The following is a 14,249-nucleotide window of genomic DNA, read 5'->3' as shown; positions in this document are numbered from 1 at the left end:
CTGTATGCTAAATCAAAAGACACTGCATGTGAAAAGGTTGACATATTCTGCAACCCTTTATTTATGAACCTACCTTCCCCAATCTCCTGGCCTCTGTTGAGATTCTTTTTCAGCTTTTTCTTCCTTCTCTTTCCTCTTCCTTTCTTTACTCCCACACCAGTTTCTGCCAAAGCTCCTTTCCATAGCTCCTCAGCTGTCGCTGAAATAGGAAAGTTTTTGTAAGTAATGTACAATTACCTCACATATTGGAAACTGAACCAAAAAAAAAACCACAATAAAACAGAGTTAACCCTACCATGACTGGGATTTAAACTGTAGGATTAGTGCCTTGCTAAGAAAGAAATTTCCTACTACATACATGTGTATTTGCTGCAGAGGTAGATGTGCCTCTGCCACTGATGACTGCCATCAGACATGCACACAGCTAGGTGCATCATTCTTAAAAGGATTTTCAGAAACAATTTAAGGGTAAACAATCCCAACCAGTACCAGTAAGGTATTAATTCTTAGGTAAATAAAGACAATCACTCATTAGGAGCTCAGATCAGCAATACCTTTAAGCACCTGACCAAGGACATGCATTCATGAGAGTCAACGTCTTTTTTCTAAAAAATATTTAAGTTAACCTGCTTAAAAAAGCCCACAAAATACAAATCACCACCAACATAAACCTGCAGATACTTTCATGTTCCAATTAAACACAAAGCACTCTGTTATTGCTTATGGAAATGGTGAGTGGAGGAAGGAACGCAGTGCGCTAAACAACCAACTGCTTCCTCACAGAACTCAGCTGGCCTTCTCACTTGGTGATCATGCAGAACATTCACTGCCTGCACATGTCTGATCAGTTGACCACCAGAGTTCCCTTCCAGCCTCACCCACTGCATGATTTTTCATCTAACATACAGAATTGCTGGAGGACGCCGAGGAGGTACGGATTTGATAGTAAACTTTACGCTGCTGGGGAGCCCTGCTATGTTGACATCAAGGTGAGAATGAGGAGCTAGCCACTATTTCCAGAGCTACTGTTCAGTACTTAGCTTTCCTTGCATTGGGTAAGTTCAAATACGGGGTCAAGGGGGCTTTATTCAAAGGATAATGCCCACCTTTCCAGGCAGAAGTCCTTAACGCAACTGGGATGTTTGACTACAATTCTTTTTTTGAAGGCCAATCCTGAATCTCATAGTTGGCACTCAGAACACTACAAAGCAAGCACAGAGGAAGAAACAAAACACTGCGAAGTACAAGACGCTACCAAATGTGATGCTCTGGTTACTTCTAATAAAATACATGCTGTGATTGATACCTGATTTTTTTGCACATGAATACTAATAATACTCTAAGATTACGCTGCATTACAGACCCACACAAAGACTGCTGGTAAGCAGGTAAAGTATGATGCGACTTCTCACGTTCACGTAGACTATGATAGCTGGCATGAATTCAGTGGTTCAACATTGCTCCCACTGAGCCTCTTAGCATCTAAATGTCTACATCATAACAGTGCTTCTTGACAATACAGGGAAAGCAGCAGAAGTCACAGAGCAAATTGTACTGCAGCAAAGGAGACAAGTCAATGTCAACAGATCCAGCAAGATGAGGTCAGAACAAACCTCGTTTTGGCCTCAATCACAGAGCAGAATCTGATAATATCAGAACAAGAGGGAAAAACCACACTTGGTACCAAAGTGTAGCCATCTAATCAATCTCTAGTAGTATCATCACTTGTTTGGAAAGCAATTGTATTTAATGCAATATCAGAAGCCTGCAGGCTTCAGAGCTGAGAGCTCTTTATAAGATGTCAGATAACAAAGTAATTTTAAGACAGTGACAGGAGTAGAATACAGAGAGGATAGGGGCAGTCAAGAAGATTACAATGGTGAGGACACAGCTTACAACAGACAACACAGCAACTAAGAAAATCAAAATCTGATCATAGAAAGGTCGATCTGACTTGGCAGCAAAGCACTAACGTACTGGAGAGCACATACATAATACATCTGCAGGAAAAATATCTCACAGAGGTAAAAGTAATGCCAGTAACTTTATTATTTTTCACATTGGAGAAAATGCTCTGAAATGAAGACAGCGCAGCTAGGTCTGCAATCTCTTAATGATTTGTGGCTTTATCTTTCTTTTGCCTCAGTGCCAGTTCAGTGAAACGGGAAGCTGCATGCACTCCATTACTGCTGAAATAGCCCAAGTTGTAAAACCAAACTCACCACACAGATCTAGCCAGCTACTGAAGAGCACAAAGCTACAAACAAGGGAAATATGTGACATCTAAGATTTTATTGTATGGCCAAAAAAACCGATCCACTACTGAATTTTGTTGAAAACATGTTTGCTGGTAAGCTGATCATCAACTACCAACAGTGAAGATGCCACTGTTTTACTCAATTTACATAAAAGGTTCTTGTAATGTTTGAAAAGGATTTGGTTTTGTGCCCTTCTATGCTGTTCTCCAATTTCAGATCAGAGCACATCTTCTGAAGCTGTTTCAGGTCACACCTCAGTAACTCGCAAGCATTACCAAAACAGCTTGGTGTAAACCATACTAAAAACAGAATCAAGATCTGATCAACTGAGATTGAAAGTAGATTTCTTTGCCTCAAGAAAGATGAGAGTTTTGAGCTTGCTTACTACCAAAAGAAAGGAAAAACAAATAGCAGTAAATTGGAAAATGGAAGGGAACAAAAAGAGAAGAAAGGATTAACTTTGTGAGCGAACGCTCATTTTTTCTACATGACAAGCAACTTCTGTTTCAATTTTTTGATGACAAACAGTCCAGCAGCAGAACACCACAAATCCACATTAATATTAACAACATTAAAAAAGGAATGTGTTATAACAAACACAATTATTTTAGTGTGTTGTTGCCTGTCAGTGCCATTACAACTGTGCATCCATATTCTCTTAAGGAACTTTGTAAGGTCTTCCCAATCACTAACATTCATTTTCAGGCTTCAGCTTGGATTAAAACGCAACTTCTGTACACAGATGAATTCTAAAATGGTATGATATTTCAGCCATTTCCTTTTTCCAATCAAAAGGAAAACAAAATTTGGAAAAAAAATTCTCCACACGTGAAATATGAGAAAGCATCTCAAAAGGGAATGCTTACATATTCTGTTACAAGTGACAAGATAAATTACAGAGCCTAGACTCAGATGCTTAATGAAAAACACGTAAATTTTCTTTTCCTCAGAGGCACGTTGAAGGCTTAACAGCTCCTCTGGGAACCCAACACATCACAGACCCCGATGCGCTCAAGTGCAGAGGACATTTCCTTGACCTTGTCTTCTATTGTAAAGACAAGCTTCTCCATCTCCAGAAAAGAGAACATACCATTGCTGTGTTACTTACAGGGGTGAAAAGCAGTGAACAAATTCACAGAAGAAAAAACACTCAAATATACAAAGCACAGAAGTTGCACACTGTAAATCACTGAATGTTGCGAGGATTGTTTGCCTTCCAATATTTGAAAGGAACATATAACAGGAGGGGGAACAACTGTTTACGAGGGTGCATAGTGACAGGACAAGGGGGAATGGTTTCAAACTGAGACAGGGGAGGTTTAGGTTAGATATTAGGAGGAAGCTTTTCACACAGAGGGTGGTGGCACACTGGAACAGGCTGCCCAAGGAGGCTGTGGATGCGCCGTCCCTGGAGATATCAAGGCCAGGCTGGATGTGGCTCTGGGCAGCCTGGTCTGCTGGTTGGCAACCCTGCACACAGCAGGGGGGTTGAAACTAGATGATCTCTGAGGTCCTTTTCAACCCAGGCCATTCTACAATTTTCTGAGCAGCTGTCCATCCCCATGTGCTCATCCAATTCTCATTTTCTTCCCATAGAACATGCTACTGCTGGAGATGGGATGCTCAGACAGACATTTGGTCTAATGAGGCAAGAATTTCCTCGTGTTGTAAAAGGTCCTTTTTAACTCCTAGATTGCCTTACGGTAATGTCTAATGGATCAGTTTTCAAATATGAAATCTGTTGGTTTTTTTGAAAGACATTTCTGAAACAATGGTATGGACTCAGTAGGGACTCCTGATTTCTAAGCCTCTGATCTTAAGCTTTAGTGAGATACAAAGCCTGAAAATAAAGAAAAAAAAAAAAAAGAAAAAAAAAAAAAATCAAGACTATGCTCAGTCTTAAGCAATATACATTTAATTCATCTTCCATTAGTTCTCCTCTGTTTTCATGTAAATATATGTTCCTGATGCTTCAATTTTACCTGTATAATTAGCACTTTTATTAAGAAACAAAGCAGCATATGGGCAGCATAAAATATAAAAGACAAAGACACTGAAACAAGGTTTCAAACTTTCAAAGACTGCTTAATAACAACAACCAAAGCAGTTAACATAGAAATGGCTGGGCAAAAAACCCACATAGGTAAGTTGTCATAAGAACAAAAGCTACAACTCATTTCAGTGGCTAAACACAAAGCAAACATGAGGTGAACGATTTAGGTGTCACTTCAGATTGCACATGTTAACTTCAGCTTCCAAGCACAATACTTACCAAGGCTGGAGACAGCCTTATAATTGCTGCAGAACTAGGCACTTCATATACAACAAGTGAAACATCTAAAACAAAGGAGAAGTCTGATTTCATAGCTTCACATGTCTTCAACATACACATAAATACATGAGGCATCGCCCTCACAAGAGGAAATAGAACTGAGCAATGTGTATTTTGGAGATCTTGACATTCTCAATGTGGAAACAACGAACCTCTCCATATGCTGCTACTGACAGTGACACGTGGTAACTCATTAGCTGTTTTTCTGAGTGGTCATACTTCATTAAATAAAAAAAAATTAAAACCTGAAAAACGATCTCTTTTCCTCTTTGATTCTCAAGTAGGCAAGGCAGAAAAATGAACTACTTAATCTGAAGACAACTCACATAGGACTGGGAAAATTTAATATCAAATTTAATTAACACGTAGGCTTTCAGGAACTGATGCTTCCCATAAAGAACACAAATGCAGAGATTTATACAGAGTGTAATTGCTTGCAGTAAGGAGAGTCTCCAAAGACAACACATGTTACTCTGAGTACAATTTTATATTGTTGGTCTAAATATGATTCTCTCTTCATTGCTACAATCTATTCTATGAGCTCTGAAAGATAGTCGTGTTCCTCACTCTGTATTCTAACCTATAAGGAAACATCACCTAGCAACAGAGAAATCAAGTTCTTTTCATTTTTTCCCAACAGTAACTAATGGAATTAACACTGACAGGGAAAGCATAATCGTGGTACAACTGCAGGCTCAAATAAAAGATCTTTAGTCTCATATACTCTTGGATACAGAACAGATTTTGGAGAAATTTTGCTTACTGTTATTGCCAAAAGGTTTGGATGATGGGGGACAATTCCTTTCAGTATTCATGACACACCTGTGTGCCTCTGCTGCCTTCAGAAATGGTAGCTTACATATTTCAACTCAGTTCTGTAGTGTAAAGGTCTTTACTTCACATTTTGCTCACACAGATACGTACTTCTCCCATGAAGTATACAGCACTTTTTAAGCCACGTTTCTCAACAACTACAAGCTCAAGCACCTGACCAGAAAAAGCCAGAACTATTGGAATTTAAAGCCCTCAAGCTGCACTGGGCAGGTTTAGGTGGGACATTAGGAAGAATTTTTTCAAGAAGGTGGCCAAGCACTGGAACAAAAAGCTAAGGAGCGTGGTGGTGTTTGCATCCTGGGGGGGATTTAAGAGCTGTGCAGATGCTGCACACAGAGGCATGGTTTGTTGATGGTCAGACTTGGTGATCTTGAAGGTCATTTCCAACCCACACATACACTCTCCAGTCTGCCTGCCTGCTCATAAGAGCATGTAAATGTGAAAAGAGGTAGGGAAGGAAAAGTGCTCTATTTTCTCACACAAAAGCTGGATGGAAACAGGCACAAGCAATACTATCTGTTATGCCAGGTTTGTTGAGATACAGCTTTTCAGAGGGAGGTATTCATTTTCCAATCATCATCTGAAGGAAAAAAAAATAAATCAGGTCCTTTCTGCACATGAAATCGTTAAGTAAATACAAACATAATTGCTTTTCATATGGGGTGGGTGGAAAGGGGAGGGATGGGCAGCATTTAATCCTGAAATAACAAGAGCATTTTAAATTACTTCATCACAAACTCACTGAAGTATATCACCAAACAAAACCAAATCCCAACATACGCCCCTTTCAAAGTGCAGCAGCCAGCTATACAGACCAGGACCACAGACTGCCTAGGACAACTGCAATTCCTCCAATTTAAATGAGTTAAACTAAAGATCAAGCTGAAGGGTACAGGTGACCCTGCTAACAAGAGCAAGCCAACAATTTTTAGAGTATGATGGAAGAGAAGTAAGCCTTCATTAATGAGACACAGAAGTACCATCACTTTCTCAGTCACGAAGAACTGTCATTTGACATTTCATTTGAAAATTATATTTCACATTAAAAATGCAGATACGATCATTCCATGCTACCACTCTTCTGAAACAACCACATTACTAAAGGATACGAGTGCCATAATGTGATTTATACTGTTAATATCATACTTCATTTGAATTTTGAAGATGTTGAACTATTAAACTCCAGCTGTTAATTACCAGGGAGAAAAGAAAGTGGAAACAACATCTCAACAAGAAGACCTGCTCCAAAACCAGCAGCCTTACACAAAAACAAAACCAAACCAAACCAGGCAGGAAAACCAAAACCAACCTTCTTGGTTTAGACGTATTTCTAGAGAACCTAGAGAAGAATGATGCTTCAGAGAAGTAAAAGCAACATATGAAGGCATGTTTCTAAAACCCTGATGGAACCCAGAGATGCAGTAGTTAGTGTGCAAGGAGACTGAACAGCATGAAAAGTCAATGTTTCTCACAGGTGCTACTAAAAGGAAGCATGCAGACAGCCACACATTGTCCATTCATGGCAGAGCAAATTCATGCACCCAGCTAAGGTGTTTGAACAGCCACCAGGGCAGCTCTTCAAAGTATTCTGCACTTGACAAGAAAGTGTCATTTCCCTTTTACCAGTTCTTCATTTACACCACCACAGCAGAACACAAAACCATGTCAAGAAGGATCTACTAGCTAGGCTTCAACTGATCTCTGCTCCACACCCACAATAAACAAGACCCACTGAGCCCCTCACTAGTCAGCTCTTCAGATCAGTAAGGTCCCAGAGCTTCCCACCCACCCGATGCCCTCAGATGTGAGTCAGCACTTTGCAGCAATCCCACGTGGACTCACAGGATGGCTGAGCTGGGAAGGCGCCCCTCGAACTCCTGCTCCAGAAGGGCTGCCCAGATCCAGCAGTCCAGCAGCTTCTGAACATCTCCAAATACAGAGACTCCACAGGCTCCCTGGAAAGCCTATGCCAGTTCTCAATCTCCACCACAGTAGTGTTTCTTTATGCACACACAGAACTTCCTGAGTTTCCACTGTCCATTGCTTCCCTCAGCATTTTCCTTCTAAAAACTTACAAAGCCCAACCGTGCCAGATACAGCTGTTGCTGACACCCATTTCTCAGTTCCAGGAATAGGTGATCCCAAACGAGTTTCAAGAAATGGTGCACAAAATAAAACAGGTTGGTGCTGTATCCTAAGCCCAGTATAGACAGGGTTAGAAAACAACAGGTGTTAAGACTCACACCTACATTCACAAATTGAACAAACGAATTGCACAAAGTTTTGCTGCAGTTTTAACTCAATGGCTTATCTTTCCACTGCACGCATCTAAGCAGAAAAAGAACAGAACATTTGAGAGTAATCGTAATGCCAAGATTAGCACTGTACACCTCATCTATCATTATCTTATTTGTATGGGAACTCAGCAGATTTGGCTCATCTTTGAAATCAATAGCATAAAATTTTACGCTTCCTAACAAACTGCATGATGAATTGCACAAAGAAAAAGCAATTACTATATTCTCTAGGTTCCTATGGGATCACCTCATTTATCCAGCCTTTCTGATTGCTTTGAAAAAATGCATTAAACTGTTTTTAAGCACCAAGTACTATTTTATCAACCCACATTTGTAACCTGCCTTTCTAACAAAAGAGCCTACAAAGTAAGGTAGCCCATTACTTCCAAATGGTAGTGTAATATGATTTTATCCAGTCTGGTTCTTAAAAGTGAAGAACCCTACAGACTGACCTCTTGAATAAAAACTGTTCTTAAAACAACCATACTTTGAAACTCTCAGTATTCCAGCTTCCATCTCTGCTGAACACATACAAGAAGTACTTCAATTATTCCAACTTCTTATATCTTATTAAAGTTCAATTTTATGTAGCTTGCCTAAATATAACTTCCTTAAAATTTTATTAAGTCAAGCAGTAATGATGCCATTACAATAAATGCTTTTGATTAAGTCACCTAAAAGGCAGTTGGCAGAATTTCTCATAAAACAGACCTCATCTAGATGTTATGAACACAAACACAAATTAGGGTAACATCTACCCTACAAATAATCACAGGGAAATACCTTGTAGAATTATATTTTAAATTTAAGATTCACAAAATCACTTGCCCACAGAACCTGCGGGTTCCCCATCCCTGGAGGGGCTCCAGGCCATGTTGGGCAGCCTGTGCTGGGGAGGAGGGCAGCCCTTCCCACAGCCAGGGGTTTGGGGCTTTAAGGTCTTCTCCAACCAGAGCCATTCTGTGAGTTTATGAAAACAAAAAGAGTGCTTAGCTTCACAGATAGTTTTATCTTGCCATTAGTGCCTAAGCTCTAAGCAGTTGGCATCCTCAAAAACCTTCCCCATCAGCCTCCACACTGCAGCCCTTGGCAGGTCTTTCAAGCCCCTTCTACCATCATTTGTTTGGAAAGAAAAAATAAAATAAAATCCACCAACAGCCAAAATATACTGAATAAGAACAGACAGACAGCATGATCACTTAAACCTCTTTTGTATTTAAAATACATACACGACTCCACCACATTTATGTCATAAAGATTAGAAAACACCATTGTTCTTTAGCTTATGGGTTATAAAGTGTCAACATGACTCTGAAACTTCAGTTATCTCCTCCAGAAATTATGTTCTTACTATTCCCCCTGTTGCGCTGTGGGATAATGCCACAGACAAGGAACCACAAAATAGGTTCACAGCCATCATTCCTCAGTTACATCAACCACGCATTTAATTCCTTCCAGGATTGGAGGACAATACTGTAGCTGGGCTGACAATTAGCAAGACATTATCAACGGTTTCTGTTAAGCACGTTATTGTGTTTGAATTATTTCATTTTTGAGACAGAACAGCTTAAATAGTACATCTTGTCTATGGCTCAAAAACCATTTGGAAAATAAACACATAGTTCACACTGTCAGTAAAGGACTAAGAAATAGAGGGGAAGGTGTCTTTCCCTCCCATACAATTATTTTGAATGGATTCATTGTGATGCAAATCAAATACTTGCTTGCTATTGAAATGAACTTTATGCATGCAGTTCCATCAAGAAATGTAGGTGCGACCATAATCTTACGAGATACAAAACAATTACTAAAGATAGATTTTTGTGATCTTCCCAAAGCAAACTTCTCTTTCTTTCTGTTTGCTACAGACATTAATTTTAATCCAATTCAAGACTTACACGTATTGAAGAAACTGCTTTGCCTGCTTTGCTGTACTGTCACATTCTGGGGGACAGAGATGGAACACCGCACCTGGAAAGCCCATGCCAAGCTAGAATAGGAACAGCAATTCCCTTTCACTGGTACAGAAGCAAACCCTGGGGATAAAAATAGAAAAAAAGTGTTTAGATAAAGGACATTTTAATTTGAAAACAGCATTTCCCTCAAGCATACACACCACATAAATACAAATAACCCCCCAGTAACATTTACTCCTATGATTTAGAAACTAAAGGGAATCAGATGTGAAGCCTCTGCCTTGAAGCACTAAGATGCAGAGGGAGGTGGGGTGGGACCACTGTAATAGGAAGTGTCACAGAGAGAAGGAAGCTAGGAGGTTTCTAACAAGTTGCTGATAGAGTGAGACTGCACCCTCAGAAGGTATAAATTGTCTTGATAACAGAACCTGCAATAATGTTCTAAAACATGTCAACAGCAAGACATAAATACAGCACTGTATCACCCATATGCCTTGAGTGCTCATGAACATGCTCAACAACACAGATGTTTGTGGAGCTCCACAGCTGACCTCCCTCCTAAAGGAGCCCCACTTCTCCTCGCAGCCAATTACTTATCCACATCCAAATCACCTCTCACATCCCATACCTGCTGAACTTTTTAGAAGCCTGTGGGGAGGGACTCCACTAAAAAGCCAGCTGGGAATCATGCAGAGCACATCAACTGGATCACCCTCCTGAGCCTCTCTGAAAACAGAACAAATCCAAACTCGGGATATCCTGAGTTGGAAGGGACCCATAAGAATCACTGAGTCCAACTCCTGGCTCCACACACTAAAACAAAATGGGCCAAGAAGAGTTCCGTAACTTAAATACCATCACCTTCTAAGATTCTGACAGCAGTACAAGAAAAAGCCTACAGAGGCAACAGAATCAGAACAAAGTGACAACAGAGAAGAATCACTAGGCAGTAAAATCACATCAACTGCTGCAGAAATACATTCTGACAGTGGTCAGGGCACAGAAGAAGTCAAATGTCAAAAAACCAAAGCCAAACAAACACCAGTGTTACAGAAAGGAGATGACATCTCCAACTGATCTCAAGAAGTGTAATGATTCAAAGTAGTTTTATAGAAGTGCTACAACATCTGACAATTATGATTTGTAACATAAGCTCTTGAAGTGCAGGGTGAGATCTCTGTTTCTCTGAAATCAAAGAGAAAAATCTCCTAGCAACATTTTCTTTAAGGATTAAGTCTTCTTTAAAATACCATACATTACAAACTCACACTTTGAAGACTGGAAGTATGAGAATTCCAGCTGAGCAGGAAATCCAGCTTTTATGTATAACAAATCCTAAAAGCTGTGTTACATTATTCTAGATGCTTGGACATGTAACTGGTTTGGTCCGAATTGCAATAGGACAAGAGAAGCAGGAAGATGCTTGGAGAAAAATAAAACAAACAAACAAACAAAAGCACCCACAAGAAACCTCCACAATTCCCAATGCATGAAACCCTGAGTGCTGGTATTTAAGGAAGCATACCCACATACCTCTGCGCACATGCTGCTACAAAGGGAATAAACACTCAAAAACCAAAGCAAAAAATATATATTTATGGAAGGTGAACAGTGGAAAACATCAGTGGATGATCCTAGAGGTCACTTCCAATGTTAAAAATTCTACGGCTCTATCTCAGTCAAACTGTACTGTGGTACCCACACGCATGCAGTCAATGCACCACGTCCTCCATTTCCTACACAGCAACCACAATACAAGTAATTTGATGTGCCTATTTCATCCAAACCTTGTTACCCTCCACTGAAGTGACACATTGGTTAAATCACCTTTCATGGACTTACACACAGTGCACACTTTTCCCCACGCTCAGGGCCCCAAACTGGCACACACTGCATTTGATTTCTGCATCACCCACATCCTGAAAGGCAGCAAGCAGCCCAAACACCCGTGCATTTGCATCATGAAAGCACTGTTCAGTAAACCTGAGCCCAGCTTTTTTTTTTCTTAAACAAATGGCAACTACTCAGTAAACCCCTCTGCTTCTGTAATTATTTTCCACAGGAGTTAAATACGGAGAACTGTTCTTAGTTCCATACTTGAGAGAAAGAAACACTGCAAGAAGTTGGTTTCAGCCATGAGAACTGCTCTGTTAAATAATAAAAAAACAACCAACCACACACACAAAAGAAAGCTTATTAAAACAAACAAACAAACAAACAAACAGCCATTGAAATGCTCATGGCAGCATTATAATTGGAACTTCGCAGAAACTGCCTGAGTACGGGTACAGGCATACACATGGGAGGCTCTAGATTGAAATAATCACATCATTCTTAAGAAAAAAAAAATTTCTTTAAATATATATATATTATTTTATATTATTTATTTATATATTATATTATATTATATATATATATATATATATATATATCCAAAAAACCAGAGGTGTGTCTATTTAAATTACAAATTGCAGTTCTGAAGATATCAAGTGCTGTCAAGTTAATCTCTAACGGGCAATGAACTTTTTTCTTGCATGGAGTTTTTGTTTTATATTTTGCTTGCTGCTTTTTATTCAAATGAAATTGTTATGCACAGAAATTACACACTCATACAAATAATCTCCAGTGGGAAAATATTTTGGAGTTATTACTATTTTCTCATGTCATCTCACAAGAGCTCAAGAAAGTCCCACGTAGTAATGAAATCTCTGCACTAAGTGATTCTCAGAAACAAAACAAAACCACCTCCATCTACTTTGAAAAATTTTGTATGCAAATTTTTGTATGCTTTCAAACATCCTTGAACGTGCAAGCTGTAATTGTTAATTGGCTAAAGAACGAACATCTCTTCACTATATGTTACCCTGAAGAAGGAGGCAAGGAATGTATTAACTACTTTGCTGTTCCTTTTAGAAACAGAGAAAAGGAAGGTAAGGAAGCTCCTGGGGGCTGAAAAAATAAATAAATACTAACGAACATCCTTTTGGCTCTGAAGGCAAGGGAGAAAGAAGGAAAGTCTGTCAAAAGTTAAAAAAACAAACAAACAAACAAAAAAACCACAAACAACCCAACACATTCAGCTTCCAAGTGTTCTAACACCAGACTTGAATATATTTTTAGGAAATTACTCTGGCCTTTCTTCCCACCTCAGTCTCCAGCAATATTTATTATTCAGAAGCTTTCCCTGTAGGACAGCCTTGCCTAGGACTTCAGTTCATCAAGTTACTTAAGTTCTATAAAGGGTTCTGACAGCAGATTGTAAAAATTTATTAGCAGGATTTGTGACTGGTACCACACATTGACTGTCGTGACAGAAGTCCCTTCAGGAGAAAAGGGAAAACAGAAAGAACCAGGAAGACAGAAGGTGGATGTCAAGGTAGTTTCCAATACAAGAGATGATTCCCCCTCACATAAATATCCCATAGTATATACTTTACATTAGGACTCTTTTAAGATTTCCCTTTAAGACTGTGTGCATGCATGGTGTTCGCTGTTAAACTCTATGGAGATACATTATCGCAGCCCCTAAGGAATCCCAAAGAACACAAAGGGCGGGAGATGAGAATCTTTCACTGCTGCCAAGTGGAGGATCCACCACGGGATTCACTGCTGCCAAGCCTTAAGGATAACAATGAGAGGGGGAAAAACTGCCCCCAAGGCTCTGCCCCACGCCAGAGCAGCTTGGGCAAATGGAAACAGAGCTGCACAAGGGCACGCAGCGGTGACAGAGACGAAGGGCCTTCAGCAACATAAGAAGCGTAAGGACCCTCAGCGCCGCGCTGCCTCTGAGCCCACACCGCTTCACATTCGCTTCCCACAGACCCGGCAGCGCTCGCTGCTTAATAGCGCTGCGTAACAGCGTTAACATCTGACGAGAAGCACGACTGCTACACAGCGAAACGCAGCGCAGAACCTACAGCAGAATTACACGTCTCCGAATCGTCAGCCATGCAGCCAGAGTCTGCAGCTCCAGAGCACGATCTACGGGACTCATCACGAATACCTGTGAGAACAACTGGGTTCTCGCCACACAGGCGCACGGACAACCAGAGCCGCACCGTCCCCGTGCCGGTTCCTCAGCCGCCCCCCGGCCGGCAGCTCAGCCCCCCATAGGCGCAAATACGTTACCCCCCGCCCCCCTCCGCACCTCGCCAGGCCGCTCGCACGACACCATAGGCGCACGCCCGGCCGGCCGCCGCCACCACCGCCGCCATGCTGACTTCCCGCCTCCGCAGCCGGCCACCGTACTTAGCTGTCCAACGCTCTGCCTGATGGGTAAGCGAGGGCGACGAGAGAGCTGCTCGCGACGGGAAGACCAAAGAGGAATACTGGAAAGTAGCGCCTATTTCCAGGCTGAAGCCACGCTGAAATTCTCCTCCCCGCCCTGACCAGAAGCTGCTGCACTGTTAGCCTCCCGACAGGCATATTCTGAACAGCTCCAAGCTTGGAACGCTCCGCAGGACCCCACCGAATGCACGACCTCGGCATGGGGCTTTTTCCAGCGACAGGTGGTCACGTGGATGGGGTTGGGCCACCAGGCGGCGGGCCGGGGCTTCGCGCCGCCATCTTGTTCGCCGACGGGTATGGGAGGAGAGCCGCCATCTTGTTCGCT

The 14,249-nt window shown here is 41.1% G+C and overlaps 1 protein-coding gene across 1 annotated transcript in view; it reads right to left on the bottom strand.

Annotated features, from left to right (window-relative positions):
• The window catches only part of MRPS5 (mitochondrial ribosomal protein S5), a 43,650-nt gene extending 29,739 nt beyond the window's left edge, over positions 1 to 13,911 (bottom strand). Inside the window, exons 1-3 of the mRNA XM_052676331.1 lie at positions 13,785 to 13,911; positions 9,620 to 9,757; positions 74 to 199 (exon numbers count right to left, since the gene is read on the bottom strand). Of these exons, the coding sequence (XP_052532291.1) occupies positions 74 to 199; positions 9,620 to 9,757; positions 13,785 to 13,851 (331 nt within the window). The 5' untranslated portion in view covers positions 13,852 to 13,911. The remainder of the gene's footprint in view (positions 1 to 73; positions 200 to 9,619; positions 9,758 to 13,784) is intronic.
• Between the last annotated feature and the right edge of the window lie 338 nt (positions 13,912 to 14,249).

This window comes from Tympanuchus pallidicinctus, unplaced genomic scaffold (assembly GCF_026119805.1).
Source record: "Tympanuchus pallidicinctus isolate F22 unplaced genomic scaffold, pur_lepc_1.0 scaffold1, whole genome shotgun sequence".
NCBI lineage: Eukaryota > Metazoa > Chordata > Aves > Galliformes > Phasianidae > Tympanuchus > Tympanuchus pallidicinctus.
This window is presented reverse-complemented; position numbering and strand designations above follow the sequence as displayed.